Genomic DNA, 17,825 nt, shown 5'->3' with positions numbered 1-17,825 from the left:
CACTCGTCTCCCTGACAGCTCTTAAAATGGTCGGAGCAGCGCAAGGCGGCTTTAAAAGGTGATTTGTAGGGCTTTTAACCCAAACGCTGTTTTCTAAGTGCCCACCGCCAGGCAGCTTTCATGGATTATTTGGTTGGAGAAGACCTTTGAGATCATCGAGCCCAATTGTACCTCTAAACCATCCCTAAGCACCTCATCTGCCCATCTTTTAAACCCCTCCAGGGATGGTGACTCCACCACTGCCCCAGGCAGTCTATGCCAGCACCCGCGAGCCCTTTCAGCGAGGAGATATTTCCTAATACCCAAAGGTAAACCTCCCCGGCACAACTTGAGGCCGTTTCCTCTAACTTGGGAGAAGAGAACAGCACCCACCTCGCTACAACCAGGAACTGCAGAAAACAACGAGGTCTCCCTTCAGCCTCCTCCAGGCTAAAGAGTCCCAGGTCCCTCAGCTACCTCTCATAAGACTTGTTCTCCAGCCCCTCCACCAGCTTCATTGCCCTCTTCTAGGGGCGCTGCAACACCTCAATGTTCTTCTTATAGTGAAGGGTCCAAAATTGAACCCAGGATTCAAGGTGTGGCCTCACCAGTGCTGAGTACAAGGGCATGATCACTTCCCTGGTCCTGCTGGCCACAGTTTCTATGCAGGCCAAGACGCTGTTGGCCTTCTGGGTCACTTGGCCACACTGCTGACTCACACTCAGCCGGCTGTCAACCAACATCCCTATGTCCTTCTCCGCCAGCATCCAAAGCCTCAATAATTCTGAGCAAGGAGATCCAGAACCCACCCTGAAAGAAAGCAACAGAATCTCATAGACTTTGTAAGGTGAAGGGATTTATTTGTTTTCCTACAGAGGAGTCAGCTGTGAGAAAGGGAAAGGCGCCCGGTTGAGCCTCAGTGCCATCCTACCAGCTCCACATGGGAAAAGGGAATGGCCACCGGCCGCCCCCAGGCCCTGGAGAACCAGGAGGAACAGCAGCCGTGCAGCCACGGGAGAACTACAGCCTAATGGGCCACTAACACACACGCATCGCTACCCAAATGAGTTCAGACAGTGAGTAACAGTCGAAGAGCGCTGGTCCAAGGCAGGAGGAGGAGGCTGCCCAGGCACAGAGCGCTCCGGGAGACTGCCAGCAGTCCCTCTAGAAGCACTTGCGATGGACAATGGAAGGGCCAGACTCATCGTACTCCTGCTTGCTAATCCACATCTGCTGGAAAGTGGAGAGGGAGGCCAGGATGGAGCCCCCGATCCAGACGGAGTACTTGCGCTCCGGCGGGGCGATGATCTTGATCTTCATGGTACTGGGTGCCAGGGCAGTGATTTCCTTCTGCATCCTGTCAGCGATGCCGGGGTACATGGTGGTACCTCCTGACAGCACCGTGTTGGCATACAGATCCTTTCGGATGTCCACGTCACACTTCATGATGGAGTTGAAGGTGGTCTCGTGGATGCCACAGGACTCCATGCCCAGGAAGGAGGGCTGGAAGATGGACTCCGGACATCGGAAACGCTCATTCCCGATAGTGATCACTTGCCCGTCAGGAAGCTCATAGCTCTTCTCCAGGGAGGAGGAGGAGGCAGCAGTGGCCATCTCCTGCTCAAAGTCCAGGGCGACATAGCAGAGCTTCTCCTTGATATCCCGCACAATCTCCCTCTCGGCCGTAGTAGTGAAGCTGTAGCCTCGCTCCGTCAGGATCTTCATGAGGTAGTCAGTCAGGTCACGGCCAGCCAAATCCAGACGCAGGATGGCATGTGGCAGTGCGTAGCCTTCATAGATGGGGACAGTGTGGGTGACGCCATCCCCGGAGTCCATGACAATGCCGGTGGTGCGGCCGGAAGCATAGAGGGAGAGCACGGCCTGGATGGCAACATACATAGCTGGCGTGTTGAAGGTCTCAAACATGATCTGGGTCATCTTCTCCCGGTTGGCCTTAGGGTTGAGGGGGGCCTCGGTGAGCAGGACAGGGTGCTCCTCTGGGGCCACACGCAGCTCATTGTAGAAGGTGTGGTGCCAGATCTTCTCCATGTCATCCCAGTTGGTGACAATACCATGTTCAATGGGGTATTTCAAGGTGAGGATGCCCCTCTTGCTCTGGGCCTCGTCCCCGACGTAGCTGTCCTTCTGCCCCATGCCCACCATCACACCCTGATGCCGGGGGCGTCCCACGATGGAGGGGAACACGGCACGGGGAGCATCATCCCCTGCAAAGCCTGCCTTGCACATACCGGAGCCATTGTCAACCACCAGCGCAGCAATCTCCTCATCTGCCATGCTGACCAGGCCTAAGATGAATGGCGACACAGAGACATCAGAGCCCCTCCTCAGAGGAAACACAACAGGAACACAAGCCTGATACTCTCCCCCATACAACACAGACCTGGGAGAAACTGAAACGCTGAGAAGCCCCAACAGCAGGGCTGAAAGTGGAATATGGAGGGGCCTGAGAGAGAACACCAGAGAAACATAACCACAGAAACCTTTGGCCCAGAAAGGACTTTAAAGCCCATCCAGTTCCAACCCTGCTGCCATGGGCAGGGACACCTCCCACTGCATTAAGTTGCTCTAAGCCCCATCCAACCTGGCCTTAAACAACTCCAGGGATAGAGCTGCCACTGGGCAACCTGTTCCAGTGCCTCTCCACCCTCATCATAAGCAATTTCTTCCTAACATTTAAGCTAAACCTCTCTCTCTTAACAATGCCTCTTTACTACCCCAAAACACGCATGCACGGATACAAAGACCCCGATAAAGCAAGCACAGACCCTTCCCAGGGGACTTAAAAGCCCAGCACAGCTCCTCCAAGGCAGACACCTCCCTCACGTACCATCCCCAACAGCACGAGAAACAAAGAAGGGCCCTAAAGACAACACAAAGCGCTTCCCGAGCTAAAGGAACAGCAAGAGCAACAGCATCAAGAACAGCCAGAGGAACAGCTAGACCAGAAGCTAGAGCCTCAACGCCCCCACCCTCACCTGCGCGCACTCCCGCAGCGAATGCCGCGCCGCGCCCCTCGCCCGCGTTTTTATACACCCGGAACCGGAAGCTGCCTCTCGCCGCGCCTCCTGATTGGCTGCCCGAGCCCCAGCCGCGCTTCCGGGTGCGGCGCGCTCGCCTGAGCTTTTTCCGCTGCCGGGGCCGTACCCGGAAGCGGGGCGGGCGGGCGCTTCCGGTGCTGGGCACCGCCTCCGCCGCGCCGCGTCCGGCCGGGCTGAGCCGAGGAGGGGCCGCGGGGCGGGCGGAGCCCAGGCGGCAGCGAGCTGTCCCTGGGGCCTGCGGCAGGTAGCGGGCACAGAGCGGCCGTAGGGGTAAGGGCTGTACCGGAGAGGGTGGGTGGTACCGGAGCGGAGACGGGGAGGGAGCTTAGGCTGTACTGGGGGGGCGGTACCGGAGCGGGAGGTGGGAGCTCTGTACTGGGGGGCCGGTACTAGAGCGGGAGGAGGCGGGTGGGAGCTCAGGGTTACACTGGGGAGACGGTACTGGAGTGGGGATGGGGGGGGCTGGGAGCTCAGGACTGCACCGAGGGGGCGATACCGGCGAGGGAGGAGCGGGTGGGAGCTTAGGGCTAGTACCGGGGCCGGTACCGGAGGGGGGAGGTGGGTGGGAGCTCAAGCTGCACCGGGGCGGGCGGCACTGGAGCGGGAGTGGGTGATGGGAGCTCTGCACCGGGGGCGGTACAAACTGGGGGGGGGGTTAGGGCTGTACTGGGGCCGGTGCCGATGGGGGAGGAGGTAGGTGGGAGTTCAGGCCTGTATCGGTGGGGCGGTAACGATGGGGTGGGGGGCGGGCTTAGGGCTGCACTGGGAGGGCCAGTACCGACCAGGGAGGGGGTGGGTGGGACCTCAAGGTTGTACCGGGGTCGGTAGTGGAGTGGGAGGAGGTGGGTGGGAGCTCAGGCTGCACCGGAGGGGGGTTGGTGCGAACGGGTGGGGGTGGTGGGAGCTCTGGGTTGCGCCGGGGGAGTCGGTACCGACAGGGTGGGGGGTGATGGGAGCTCAGGGCTGCACCGGGGGCTTGGGGGGGGCGGTACCGATAGGGAAGGGTATGAGCTAAAGGCTCTCCCGGAGTTGGTGTTGATGGCAGAGGGAGTGAGGGCTGTTCTGGGGCTGGTACTAGTATAGGAGGGGTGTTCTGGAGCTCAGGAGCAGGTGGGATCAGGGGTTGGGGTTGGCCACTGCATGCAGCCCCCCGTTCGTCCTCTTTGGGGGGGGGCAGGGTTGGGGTTTTAACGGTGGTTTTGGGGGACTGGGGGTCTCCAGTAAAACCGGGAGGAGTTGTGGAGTCGTTCACCACCCTAGGAGCCCTCTTCCCTCCCCCTGCTCATCCCACCCTTTGCAGATTTTCCACCCATCCAGGTGGTTTCTACTTGGAAAACCTTATTCCTAGGCATTCTCCTCACTACAGCTCGTTAAAAATGCAAATTAAGGGGCTTTTTAACTAAACTGCTCTCCTGATGATCAAAAGCCACACAAAGGCATGAGGACACAGAGTTTAAACAGAATCCTTTATCGGGAGGGACACAAAAAGTGAGGAAATATCCATGCTGAGGGAAAATGGGTGTTAAAACCTGGCATGATTTGGTGTTATTAGTCTGGCTTGAGTGACATAGAATGGTTTAATGTTGTTAACCTGGTTGCAGTGCTCTTAAACTCTGTCCTGATATCGTGACTTGGTTATTTGCTCTAAGCGTTGCGTCTCCTCGTTGGCTTAAAACTCGCCATAAGCTGACTGCCCCTCCCCAATAACGTGGATAACTGCGGAGGGCGTGTTTGCTATCTCCAAAATTCACCTTTCTGGAGGCTGGTGAGGTTTTTGTGCTGGGCTGGGATGAAAACCCTGGGCAGCCGCGCGTCAAATCCTGCCATAACCTGTACCAGAACGCCAGGAAAGGCGCCGCATACCAGGGTGTTGCTGCTCCCGAGGTGTGTTTGCTTGGCGTGTTAACTGAGTAGCGAGTCATTTATTATCGCCAACGTCCCCGAGGCGTGGATTACCTGCATGCCCTGCTGAATGTCCCCTGGGCGGGAGAGCCGACACCTTGCCGCGCCTCAGGTGCAACCATGTACATTGAGATGTGGGCTGTAGGTTCTCTAGCTCCCAGCCACACTCAGGTGCAACCATCTACAGCCAGGTGTGAGCTGTAGGTTCTCTAGCTCCCAGCCACACTCAGGTGCAACCATGTACATTGAGATGTGGGCTGTAGGTTCTCTAGCTCCCAGCCACACTCAGGTGCAACCATCTACAGCCAGGTGTGGGCTGTAGGTTCTCTAGCTCCCAGCCATGCTCAGGTGCAACTATCTACAGCCAGGTATGAGCTGTAGGTTCTCTAGCTCCCAGCCACACTCAGGTGCAACCATGTACATTGAGATGTGGGCTGTAGGTTCTCTAGCTCCCAGCCACACTCAGGTGCAACCATCTACAGCCAGGTGTGGGCTGTAGGTTCTCTAGCTCCCAGCCATGCTCAGGTGCAACTATCTACAGCCAGGTATGAGCTGTAGGTTCTCTAGCTCCCAGCCACACTCAGGTGCAACCATCTACAGCCAGGTGTGAGCTGTAGGTTCTCTAGCTCCCAGCCACACTCAGGTGCAACCATCTACAGCCAGGTGTGGGCTGTAGGTTCTCTGCCTCCCAGCCATGCTCAGGTGCAACCATCTACAGCCAGGTGTGAGCTGTAGGTTCTCTAGCTTCCAGCCATGCTCAGGTGCAACCATCTACAGCCAGGTATGAGCTGTAGGTTCTCTAGCTCCCAGCCACACTCAGGTGCAACCATCTACAGCCAGGTGTGAGCTGTAGTTTCTCTAGCTCCCAGCCACACTCAGGTGCAACCATCTATAGCCAGGTGTGGGCTGTAGGTTCTCTTAGTGCCCAGCCACACTCAGGGTTGCTCTTGCAACACCCTCACCGGTTCATTGTTGCTGAATGCGTGTGTGTGTTTGGAGATCGGCCAGATGGTGCTTTGTGCCTTCCTACCAAGCCTAAGGCTCTTTTCAGCTGCCAGGTAATGCATTATTGCTCCTGACATTCAAACCGCTAATCCACTTTATATTATTTCATTTGCAAGCTAAAGCTACACCGCTGCCTGCTAGATAAAAATGCAAATGCATCCACCAGGCTTTTCATTTCAGTGATGGGCTGTTATTTAGCTCAGGGAAGAGTTTGCAGAGGAAAAATGAGTTGGGTATGATAGCTTGCAGGTGTTTTGTAAGAGAGGCACTCTCTGACCACCTTAGAGGAAGACTTGGAGCTGTGCTAGTGATGTGGGAAGCTGTCTTTCACTTTTAAAGCTGCTGTCTGGTAGGTGCTTTGTTGTTTGAGAGCAGAGCTGTCCTTTGAAACTGTGTGTTAGCAAAATAGTCTCTGATTTTCAAGTATGTGGCTCGTATAGCGCGGTGCTGGTTGTAAACAGGGTGGTGGGAGGTGGCCAGGAGCCTCCGGAGGTTGTTTGTAGTTGGCCTTTCCTTTGTTTCTCTGAGCCGACTGTGTTTTGATATCACTGAACCTTGAAGGGGAGCAAGTTTAGATTTGCTTAAGCATCTTTTTACATTAAAAAGAAAAAAAAAAAAAAGCTGAGAAGGACAGAAGGACCATCTGTGTCAGCAGGTCCGGTTTGTGACACACAGTCCAAAATACACAGCGTGGTTTTGATGGTTGGGGATTAAAGGCGGCGGTGTCTTTCTAGGATTCACTGTAGATGGGAGCCGTGATCCCGGTCTGTTCTGTTGGTCTTTGCTCAAGAGGAGGCTAGTGCTGGCTCAGCATGGTCAGAAGGGAAAGCTGGGAAAGCTCCCGGCTCCTTCGGCTGGGAAAATCGAAGGGAGGGCTTGGCTAGGGCTTGATGTGCTGGCAGCTCTGGGAAACAGAGACTCGAGTGGCTTGGAGCTCAGCAACCCCTTTCAGGCTACAGCAGTCTCTGCTTTTTACCCTCATAAAGAGTAAAACAGTGGCTAAATATAGTTGTTTTTGTAAAGAAAGACACGTAAAGAATTTATTAATGTAACGAAAGCGTAAAACAACCAGGAGGGAACTGGTGTGTGATGAATTCCTGCCCATTTTTAATAGCAGTATGGCCCTGCTTATCATCCCAGCTGTCTCCTTTTAAGGTAGTGGCTTCACAAGCACTGAATCCTTGATGTGAAACCTAACATTTCGAAAGTAATTATTTAAGGAGGGTGGAAGGGTTCTGACCAAAAACCGAACTGCTGGGACTGGGGACAAACACATTTCAGCTGCTGTCTTTGGGATCTCTAAAACCGAGGTTGTAGCAAATGTGTTCTGCTTGAAAATACAATTAAACAGTCTGAAAATTGAATGCAAGTTTGAGCCTGAGGCTGTTAAACATGAAGCTGATTGTTTCACGGTCTCCTGCACAGGAAAGAGTATTGGCTTTGCACTCTATTTATCCTCTTCCTGGGGAAAAGATGAAAGCATTTTATATTCATACAGACAAATATTTGTCTATCTTTCAGATTCTGCCAATCTCCCAAGGTCGGGGCTTGAACCCTGCCAGATAAAGCCCAAAACGCCCCCCTCTTTTCCCAGCCATGCAAACTGCGGGATGAAGCTGGAAGCTGTGGTTGAGCAGCTGCAGAAGCAGCAGCAGAAACAGCAAACGCCTCTGCAGATGGATTCCAGGGAGAGACAGCAGAGGCAGATGAGAGAAGCCCAGCTGCTCTACACCCAGCAGCTGGCCGTGCAGCAGGCCGTCCTAGCAGCCACATCTGGCAGGGCTTCGGGTGGCTCTGCTGTTGGTCCCTTGGCCAGAGGCCCGTCTGCTGCCGGAGCTACGCGGGGTTTTGATCAGAGCAGCATGAATTCTGAGCCAGAAGAGGAAGAGGAGGATGAAGAAGAGGAGGAAGATGAGGAGGATGAGGAGGAAGAAGGGGGTTTGGAAGGCGGTGATCTTGAGGATGGCGCTGATGTGACTGGAAAAGAATCCTGCTCTGCTCTGAAATATTTTCATCCTCCCAAAGTTGCCCATCATAACCAAAGAGTGGCCTCGAGCTCTAATCCTCTTCCAGCTTCAGGGCATCATCGGGGACAGCAGGGCAAAGAAGAACAGGGTAAAGACACTAAGCAACCATATTCCGGTTCCCCGTCTGGACGCCAGAGTTGGCGGTTGGATGAGCAGCTCAAACAGGTCAGTGTTTACATTGCTTCCTTCTGAATAAGAACAGCCATATCCAGTCAGATCAAGGATTCCTTCATCCCAGTGTCCTGTTACAAGCACTGCTTGTTTGCAAGGGCTTTGGAAAGAGCGCAAGAACTGGGCAGGCGCAGAACGATGCTTCCCTGGTGCGCTCTTCCTTATAGAGTGGTTTCACAAGAACTTGATGTGCTTTACAGTTGCAGATTTCCAGCTGGTGATATAGAAACCTGGTCCATAAGGACCTTTGTGAGGAGGTAGAGGTTTGATCTTTGGCTAATTTACCTTCTCTCTCGCTGCTGCTGTGCTGTTCAGAATGGAGCAGGGTGGCATTATATTTATTTTTTGGTGCAGACACTTGCCTGCTAACATCTTTCTCGAATTATTTCGTGTATGATATCTATAACCTCTTTGTGTCGCAGCTCTGGGATGCAGCAGATGTGGATGGGTTTCTGGATGGTGGTGTGGGTGCAGGCAGGGAAGTGTGTGAGTCCTACCACTGATCCTGTGAGTAGGCAGAGCCACTTTATTTTTTGTGTGTGGGAAGGAAGGAACCAGCTTGCTACTGCTTGGCTTTGGTAGGAGGTTAATTCTGGGTTTGAATGAAGAATTACTTCTCCTTGTAGATAAATGTCAGAGGATCAAGATTCCTTTGTTGTAAGTAGGTGTTTGAGTTAATGTAGAACTTGTGTGCTGTGTTGTTACAGAGCTGACTTGGACAGATTTTGAGACACTTAGAACGTTTGTGTATTGAAGTTGTGTGGCCCAAGTTGCCCAGAGAAGCTGTGGCTGCCCCATCCCTGGAGGTGTTCAAGACCAGATTGGATGGGGCTTGGAGCAACCTGATCCAGTGGGAGATGTCCCTGCCCATGTCAGGGGTTGGAACTGGATGGGCTTTGAGGTCCCTTCCAACCCAAACCATTCTATGAAGTTAAGCCAGAGGACTGCATGGTTTAAATAAAGGGGAAAAAAATTTGGCTTAGTTGTTATTTCTTCAGGCATGTGAAGAGAGGGAGGTTTTTCTTCAGCTGATATCCTTCACGTGAAGAAACCTTGTATGGACAAAAGCAGAGCTGTGTTTTCCTTCCCTCCTGTAAGCCCCATGAAGTTAAAAGGCTGGAGCTGCTTTGTGGCTGCTGGTGAAGCAGAGGTGTTGGGAAGTTTGCTGTGGGTCCTCAGAGGAGGCTTTCCCCCCAGCTGCTGGTTGCATGGATGCGGTGATTCCTTTTATGCTGCCACAGGCAGCAATTCAAGGAGGAACTGCTAAAGCTCAGGAAGCTTTATTTCTTCTCCCATTCAGTTTAGTGTGGCTTACAGGCTCCTGCCCAGCAGTTTCTGCAAAACTGTACCAGTTTGGTGTTTCAGAGCGATGCAGGTGGCAAGAGCTCCTCAGTGTTGCCAGGTGAATGGCATTTGTAGTACTGGTGCTATAAAGCCTATGGGTGAAGCAGCACTAGAGCATGAGATGCATCAGGCAACTGGTTACTGCTCTTTTTTTCTCAGCACTTGCTTCTCAAGAGGGATTGGATTGAGAAACAGAGTTACTCAAGCTGTAGGAGGGGAGTGAGGTGGATCTGTTGGTCAAGGGACGTCGCTAGAGAAATTGCTTCATGATTTACTGGATTTGGAGGGACTGGTGCAAACTTCCTCATCCGGGCCTGTGGGTGGAGAACAGACAGGACTTGGTTTTAACAACAGTTTTCCAGTACTGAAAGGGGCTCCAGGAAAGCTGGGGACGGGCTCTTGATCAGGGAGTGCAGGGATGGGATGAGGGGGAAAGGTTTTCAGCTGAAAGAGGGGAGATTGAGTTGAGATCTTATGAAGAAATGTTTTCCTGTGAGGGTGGGGAGGCCCTGGCCCAGGCTGCACGGAGAAGTGGTGGCTGCCCCATCCCTGGAGGTGTTTAAGGCCAGGTTGGATGGAGCTTGGAGCAACTTGATGCAGTGGGAGGTGTCCCTGCCCATGGCAGGGTGTTGGGACTGGATGGGCTTTGACATCCATTCCTACCCAAACCATCCTGTGATTCTATGAACTTCACATTAGCCTTTGGCTGTCTTTATTTCTAGCTCGGCCAGCACTAACAAATGTGTTATTGTGCTTCATTGCAATGCTGGCTTATCTTGTGAGAGTCCTGGGGATTTTACCCGACTAATAGGCTTGATGCTTAGCTCATTTGCCCTCTTCTGATAAGGCAAATAGCTGTAAGCATGCCAGATCTGATCTTAGCTGATGTGGAACAGCAAAGAGAATAATGCTGTTTTACAATTACTGCACTGTGAGCTAGTACTGATCTGTTTACTTTGGGCTGTTTTAGCAGAAATCAAGTATTTTGGTAGTAGGTTGCATCTTAGTCTGGTTTCAAGCCAACTTATTCTAGAAGCCAAAGTGCACAAAGCTTCACCTGCAAGCAAAACTAAAAGAAAAAAAAAGCTCTTGGTGCTGTGTTCATGTAATTGTCTGGCTGCTGGGGAGGCAGGCAGTGCAGCAGCGAGGAATGGAATTGGAGAAACTCATGGACACCAAGTTAAGAAATGGATTATGAAGCAATGTCAGGGATGTGCTGTGCTAGGACAGTTGTGGATGGTGGAAGAGTATGGTAAAAGTGGGCAGGTTACTGTGTTGTCCCAAAATTCTGTCTCCTGGTGCTGTCACTGGAAATAGAGCACTGGTTGGACTTCAGCTGAGCGCCTCTCAAACACCTACAAAACTGGGGAGGTGGAGAAGGGAGTGATCTGGAACGGACGCATTTTTAATCACGTTGATGTACCTCAACCATGGATCTGTATTCATGCTGGTGAACGATGTTCTTGAGGTGCTGTGGCGTGGAATTGCCCAGTATTAGTGATGCTGGTGCAGTATATTCACCTTGAGTAGGGTAAATATTGCAGATCAGATTGTTTGCATTCACTGGTGGAGCCTGCATACCGGGGAGTAAAAATTTAACTGCAGTAGAGCGGTTTGGAGCTCTGAGCTGGGGGCTGCACGGAGGCAGGAACAAACCAGAGGGGCCGGCAAAGGCTGTTTCAGTGCATTTCTGATTTCATCAAGTTAAACCAGATTCAGTTGCCTTAAGACCACACTGGTTTACTGTGCTGTTCTCCAGTTCACATCACATGGACTCCTAGCTGTGAAAAACACAATTCCTTAAATGGACTCTTTGATGACTGAAGTCATAGAATCACTAAATGGTTTGGGTAGGAAGGGGCCTCAAAACCCAACCAGTTCCAAGTTCCATGGCAGGGACACCTCCCACTGGATCAGGTTACTCCAAGCCCCATCCAAGCTGCCCTTGAACACCTCCAGGGATGGGGCAGCCACCACTGCTCTGGGCAACCTGGGCCAGGGCCTCCCTACCCTCACAGCAAAACATTTCATCCTAAGATCTCATCTCAATCTCCCCTCTCTCAGCCTAAAACCATTCCCCCTTGTCCAATCCCTGCACTCCCTGATCAAGAGCCTTGATTGAAAGCTATCACTTCCAAGGCGTGCTTCAAAGATACTGAGAAAAATCTCTTGTCTTTGTTTAAAATGGTTGGTTTAGGCAGAAAAAACAGGATTAAATGCAGAAGTGCCTACGTTCTGCAATTTGTTTTCGAAATGATTCCTGAACTTGCCTTTTTTTAGCTTCTCTTGAGATGGAGGCTGATGCCAGTCAGCGTCACTGCTTCCAGCTCACGCTGCTCTGCGAGTATTTGTGGTATGCATTAATGGCGTGGCTTGCAGCAGAGGGGGAAAAGTCACTTCTATTTCTCCTTTCAAGTGTGGATTGTTCTCCTCAAAGTGACGCCCTTGGAGAAAAATGTCTCGTGAAAGCGGAAGGCTGAGGTTGCCTGGAAGGTATGTGCCATGAAGACGGCAGGAAAATGGAAACTAACAGCAAGATGAAGCCCCTGTTGGGTCCCGAACAGCCAAGTAAATAATTGTAGAACAAGCTGGCAGACAAAAGAGCTGGCTCAGCGTATGACACAGGGGCGGTGGGAATCCTGTCAGCACAAAACAACAAGGGAGTGGAGTTGCTTGTCAGGGAGTTGCAATCCCGAAAGAAGAGCTTGGGGGGGTGGAGGGGGGGAAGCTGCGCTTAGTTCTTTCACTCCTCAGACTTGCTCGAATCCCCTTCAAGTCCATCATGGTTCCTGCAGCCAACAAGGGTGTTGTGGGCTGCATGTCTTCAAAGAGAAATGAGCTTTTAATTTTGCACGTGAAAATGTTGCTTTTAGCAGCTGAGTGGGTATGGGTCCTTGTCCCGTGGGTGCTCTCTTTGCTTGGTGATATCTCTGGTTACCGTGAAGAGCCATGTAGGAAAGGCAGGACCACAGCCGCTGTTTGGCTGCTGCCACTTTTTCCTTTTCCACTTGGGTGTGACCAGTTTGGTCAGGCTGTGGCTACAGCACAAGCGTTAGTATGTGCATTTCTTTGTGGAATGGCAAAATAAAGCCAAAGTTTTCAGTATCAGCTGATATTTAGTGCCTTCTTAAATGCAGCAAGGTAAGTCCCAGCTGCAAGGTAAAGCAGCTGCCTGACCTTCAGAGAGCGGTTTGTGGTCTGGTTTGGGGGGATGTCTCAAGTTAGATGCTCAGGAATCACCAGTCACTCCTGAAAATCCTGACCTAAACTTTTACAAAGGTCATGGTGTTTATTAAGATAAGTCAGCTTAAAACAATTACTTTGCTTTTGCTCTAGGGTCTGGGAATGAGTGGCTGAGATTCCAGAACCTTAACTATGTGCCTCCAGTGTTGTGCGCGTTGAGGAGATACTCATTAATCCAAGGGGGTTGAAGGTCCCAGGAATAAAGAAGTTGCATTTCATGTGGTGCATTTTTTGCCTCAGAGTTATTTCAGATATCCAGGGTCCAATGCAAGGGTTGGGTTTCTAATTCCTTATGCGGATCACTGGGTATTTTTCTTTTTATGATGTCGTAGGCAGAGAATTCTGCATTAACAGCCAGCATTAGGTATTTGGTTTCTCTTTTATTGAAACCTGGTTTCCATAAGAACAGATCTAATTCTTAAATTAGTATTTGTTACTTCTCCTGAATTCCTGGGTTAGGTTTGTTGTGAAGAAGTCCAGCCCTGTGTCAGTCTGCTGCTGCTGCAGCACCTAACTTGGAGTTTGTGCCAATGTGTGACTTAAACTATGGCATTGGTGGCTGGAGCAGCACAGGATCTTGGTAACAAAGCCTCTGTTTCGTTTAATATAACAAATAATGTTTGGGAGAAGAGAATCCAGAAAGCACTTACAGTAATGACTGTAGGCAGCAGCTTACAGACAACTTGTATGTGAGGCATCACAGGATCGAGATCTTCATCCCAAGCAGCAATTCCATAGACGTCATCAAGGTTACGCTGTGTTGCCTCGCCTGTGCTATATCTGGAGACGGAGCGAGGAGCTCGTGTGCATCCTGGGGAAGAAAGGGCTTGGTTAAGGAGTTGTTCAGTCACTAAATATATCTTTAAGAATAGTTGCAGCTTGTCTCCTTCGGTGCCAATTATGGAAATCGTAGCTGACGCTGGAGCAGTAGGTGGAAAGAGCTCGAATGTGTTATATTCCTGCACTTGTGTTTTTCTCACTTTGGGGTAAATCTGAGACTCTCATGTGGCAGTGAGAATTTCTCTTCCCGCTGAACAAATCTCCTTGTCACTGACGTTTTAGTTAATTCCTCTGAGTATTTGTGAATAGGAGTCATTCACAAAGAGACCAACTTTTCCTTAAGGATAAGGAAGCAGGTTCCTGTTTTGCAAAGGACTGCATTGGTGCCGCAGTCACTGGGTCATGGGAGCAGAGTGGAGAAACCTAGTAACACAAGTAATCTGTTCACTTCAGGCCCTTCTTTTCCTTTCTTTCCTCATCTTCCCTGCCATTCCTGGAATCACCAACGTGTTTTCAGAACCCATCTCCGAAGCTCACAGATACTGAATTGAGCTCTGTTATTAGGGAGGCCGGGAAGGGTTTATTCCCGTTTCGACAGAGCAGCTTGTGCATGCGGTAATTATAACCTGGGTCTCTGTGCTTGAGAACTTGCAGCTCAGGGCAGTAGTCTTGATCTTATCAGCGGTTTGTAGTACAACAGTTTTCTTTATAATAGCATCTGTTTCACTTCCTAAGGCTTAACTCTTCCCACAAAAGGAATTTCAGTGGATTCTCCGATAATCCTGAAATTGCCGCCCCTGTACCTTTTCATTGACTCGGTGCTTTCAGTTAACCCATGGGGTAGGGGAGGGGCTTGTGTTTGCACTGCAACATTTAATGATTCTATGATTTAGCCTAGTTCCTAAGCAGATATTCCAGCAGGTTTCTAGCCTAAAACCTCTATCAGAGCTCCAGGGAGGTGCAGAACGATTGAGAGTTTCGTGACATAAGTGTTTTCCTCTTTTCTTTTAAATGTTAAAGCTTTAGTGGGTTCTCTCCAGTTCAGAGTTTTCCATTTAAAATCAGCTTTGTAGTCTGGTAAAACTTTGTTGGACTTCAGCTGAGCCCCTCTCAAACACCTACGAAACTGGGGAGGTGGAGAAGGGAATGATCTGGAAAGGAAGCATTTTTAATCACGTCGATGTCCCTGTTTGCACACTAACTGCGATCCACGCAGGCTCAGCTGGAGGAGACAATTTGTTTGCCTTGATACTTCACTTTTTTTTATGGAGCACTGAGTTTTGATTCTTTCCTTTTTTCTTGGTGTGAGGTGGTGATATTTGAGAGGTAGGTGTCCTGCAGAGAGGGGGTTAGGCTGCTTGTTTGTAAGGGTTTTGTCCTCAAAAGAATGAGCTGGGTGAAGCAGGAAAGCATTTGTCATCTCCTTTTCTGTCTGCTTGGCAACTCAGGGTTAACTCCGGCTTTTCAGTGTGGGATTGGAAACCAAAATTGCTCTGGACATCTGAGCTTCCCTCTAATAAGATATTCCAGGTGGTTAGGGAGTAATCCTAAAATAGCTCCAGATATAATTGCTTGTGAAGCCAGGCCTGCAGCCTCTTGGGGTGAAGGCAGTCTCGGGGGGGGCTCTGCTGGCCTCAGAGGTGCCTGCGTTGCAGGGGTGGCTCTCTGGTTCTGCCAGCAGCCCCAGAGATGGCCAGCCCTTCCCGACACCTCTTCAACCCCACTCCTGCTCTGTATCCGGGCAGAAAGCTCAGCCAGTGCTGTATCTCTGCAAGAAACAGAAATTCTCACCCGTGGTAACGTGAGGGCTGATTGTCAACCATCAGCACATTCCCCTGATACAAACGGGTGGAGGGAGAGGCAGGACTCTCCCCAGAGGATGACCCAACAGTGGTTTTTTCCTTCCTGCTGCTGTTTCCTGACTCATACAAAGGTCTTTTAATGACTTGTGAGGATATATTGATTTCTCATGTTCCTGCTGTTTATAGGGAGGAGGAATTCTCAGCATAGGGTAACTTTGTTTTCCTCGGAGGAATAGAAATGACAGTGGATACCAAGGCTCCTGCTGAGTGCTCTTGCTGTGCAAAATGCTGTTTACTCTATAAACATGGAGCACCTCTTGCTGCAGTAGGTCTTTACTGATTTACCTGTTACGGTTGTGCTCCGGTTGCTGCTCTGACCACTTCCAGTATTTTGTGTCTTTGGTCATAGCCTTGGCATGAACCCAAAGGTTTTGGTGAGGAGAATAGTCCCTCGGGATCAAAGCAGAGGCCTGGGAAAGTGCCTGGCGGTGCTTGCACTATGTTCTCTGAATAAATAAGGCTTTATTCCCCAGCTGCTGAGCTGACATTTCATGCTATCCCAAGCCTTTGCTAACTCCATCACCCAAAACAAACGTGGGCTCTCTCCTCCTGTGTCGTTTCAGTGTGCCCTTGCTGTTCTACACTGAGGCGGGTGAGAAGTATCCTTATCTCTTCTGCTAGCTTAACATGGGGAACGTTGCCTGGCTTTAAACCTCGCTGACTGTGGCAGGAGGAAACGCTAATACTGTCCACTGTCTCTCACCTCAGATTGCTTTGTGTCGTGCCAGGTGATATCCAGCTCAGCCAGTTTACTGGACATATGGCAAAACACTGATGGCTTCAGCTGGCTTTAAACTCCTTTTCACTAGCTTCCTGGGGTGGGGAGCACTACTGCTCTCAAGATGTAGGCGTGGGAAGCAGGGTGCATATAGAATCATGGAATGGTTTGGGTTAGAAGGGACCTCAAAGCACATCCAGTCCCACCCTATGCCATGGGCAGGGACACCTCCCACTGGATCAGGGGCTCCAAGTCCCATCCAGCCTGGCCTTGAACACCTCCAGGGATGGGGCAGCCACCGTTGCTCTGGGCAGCCTGGGCCAGGGCCTCTCTACCCTCACAGGAAAGCATTTCTTCCTAAGATCTCATCTTAATGTCCCCTCTTTCAGCTGAAAACTGCTCTCCCTTCATCCTGTCCCTGCACTCCCTGATCAAGAGCCCCTCCCCAGCTTTCCTGGAGCCACTTTCAGTACTGGAAGCTGCTCCAAGGTCTTTCAGAGCCTTTTCTTCTCCAGGCTGAACAACCCCAACTCTCTCAGCCTGTCCTTCTACTGGAGGTGCTCCAGCCCTTGGATCATCTTGGTGGCCCACTCTGGACTTGCTCTAACAAATCCCTGTCCTACCTGTGCTGAGGACTCCAATCCTTAGCCTCCTTATTCTCTGTTTCAAATCTTAATCTTGTCTTTCTTTTCTAAGTACCCTTTTTCTTCAACTAAACTTCTAAAGAGTCTTTAATCCCATGAAAAGCTTTGCTCCTGGAAATTTTACCAAGTTCAAACCCACTGGCAGTGCAGAATTGTCTCCTTTAAGCCCTCTTCTCTTTCCTCTCCGTCTCCTCAAATGTAGTGGAATAAGCTCTCAGCGTGATCCAAGTTCCCTCTGAAAGCAAGTGTTTTGCTGCTTGAAGCTCCCGGTTTAGTATCCCAAGCTGTTCTGCACTCTGGAGTTATAACCAAGTAGAAACTTGGGAGGAAAATAGCTCAGCCCTCTATGGATCATTTCACCTTGGAGTGTGTGAAGTTGAGAACAGGAGAGAGCTGCTGCCTTCTGAAGAGGCTGTGCATGTAGGTTTGCTGATTTAACATCAGTGGGGTTTAGAAACAGCAGAATGTTACCATAATTAGCAAAAACCCCCATGTTTTTCGTGTCTCGTAGCAAAGGACGCCCAGATGAATCCTCCTGTGATCAAAACCGTTCTTCGGATCTTTTCCTAGAGAGGGCTGGGAATTGATCAGCCGTAATAAACAGCTGACATAACAGAAGTGGCAATAATCCCCCCATTAAATATCTTTCAGTTGATGGGACTCACTGGATAATTGACTTTCCAGCAGGAATTACTGGCTCAAACTAAATCAGCAGGCATTAGGGCAGCTCACTGCAGGGTTTTTTAAAGGGAGAAATGTAGCTTTGCCTGGTCTTGACAATAGCTGTTCATCTTTCTAATTCAATGTATGTGTCACAGCCAGATAACTCCAAGATTTCAGATATTGGACCAGTTCTCCAGTTCACCTGGGCTTTGGTTTTGTGCTGAAACCTCTTTCTATATTCAGGACAGGATAGTCGGAGCTATCTTGCTAGGTGGATTTGGCTGTTCTCTTTCCTTGAGTGGCTCTGAAGCGTTTGCTGTACTAGAGCTTTATGAAGTTTATGGTTTAAAGATGCTTATAGGTATTGCATAGAATGGTTTGGGTTGAAAGGGACCTCAAAGTCCATCCAGTTCTAACCCTTCTGCCAT

General features: G+C 50.6%; 2 protein-coding genes across 5 annotated transcripts in view; one reads left to right on the top strand and one right to left on the bottom strand.

Moving 5' to 3' along the window:
• Positions 1 to 815: 815 nt before the first annotated feature.
• Positions 816 to 2,999, bottom strand: LOC138725623 (actin, cytoplasmic type 5). The gene is made up of 2 exons (XM_069866720.1): positions 2,976 to 2,999; positions 816 to 2,285 (listed from the first exon to the last, which is right to left on the bottom strand). Exon 2 carries the CDS (start codon positions 2,272 to 2,274, stop codon positions 1,144 to 1,146), a length of 1,131 nt encoding a protein of 376 aa, XP_069722821.1. The 5' UTR covers positions 2,275 to 2,285; positions 2,976 to 2,999; the 3' UTR covers positions 816 to 1,143.
• A 158-nt stretch (positions 3,000 to 3,157) lies between these two features.
• Positions 3,158 to 17,825, top strand: part of ARID3B (AT-rich interaction domain 3B) — a 40,321-nt gene continuing 25,653 nt past the window's right edge. The window contains exons 1-2 of one of the 4 annotated variants that reach the window (XM_069866710.1): positions 3,158 to 3,282; positions 7,467 to 8,137. In XM_069866710.1, the coding sequence (XP_069722811.1) occupies positions 7,556 to 8,137 (582 nt within the window). In that variant the 5' untranslated portion in view covers positions 3,158 to 3,282; positions 7,467 to 7,555. Of the gene's footprint in view, positions 3,309 to 5,772; positions 6,295 to 7,466; positions 8,138 to 17,825 lie in introns of those variants that run through there. The other 3 variants (XM_069866711.1, XM_069866712.1, XM_069866709.1) reach the window with 3 other exon arrangements.

This window comes from Phaenicophaeus curvirostris, chromosome 12 (assembly GCF_032191515.1).
Source record: "Phaenicophaeus curvirostris isolate KB17595 chromosome 12, BPBGC_Pcur_1.0, whole genome shotgun sequence".
Lineage (NCBI taxonomy): Eukaryota > Metazoa > Chordata > Aves > Cuculiformes > Cuculidae > Phaenicophaeus > Phaenicophaeus curvirostris.
This window is presented reverse-complemented; position numbering and strand designations above follow the sequence as displayed.

Excerpts from the sequence above, each read along its gene's own strand:
- LOC138725623 (XM_069866720.1), bottom strand. The coding sequence starts at position 2,274 with ATGGCAGATGAGGAGATTGCTGCGCTGGTGGTTGACAATGGCTCCGGT.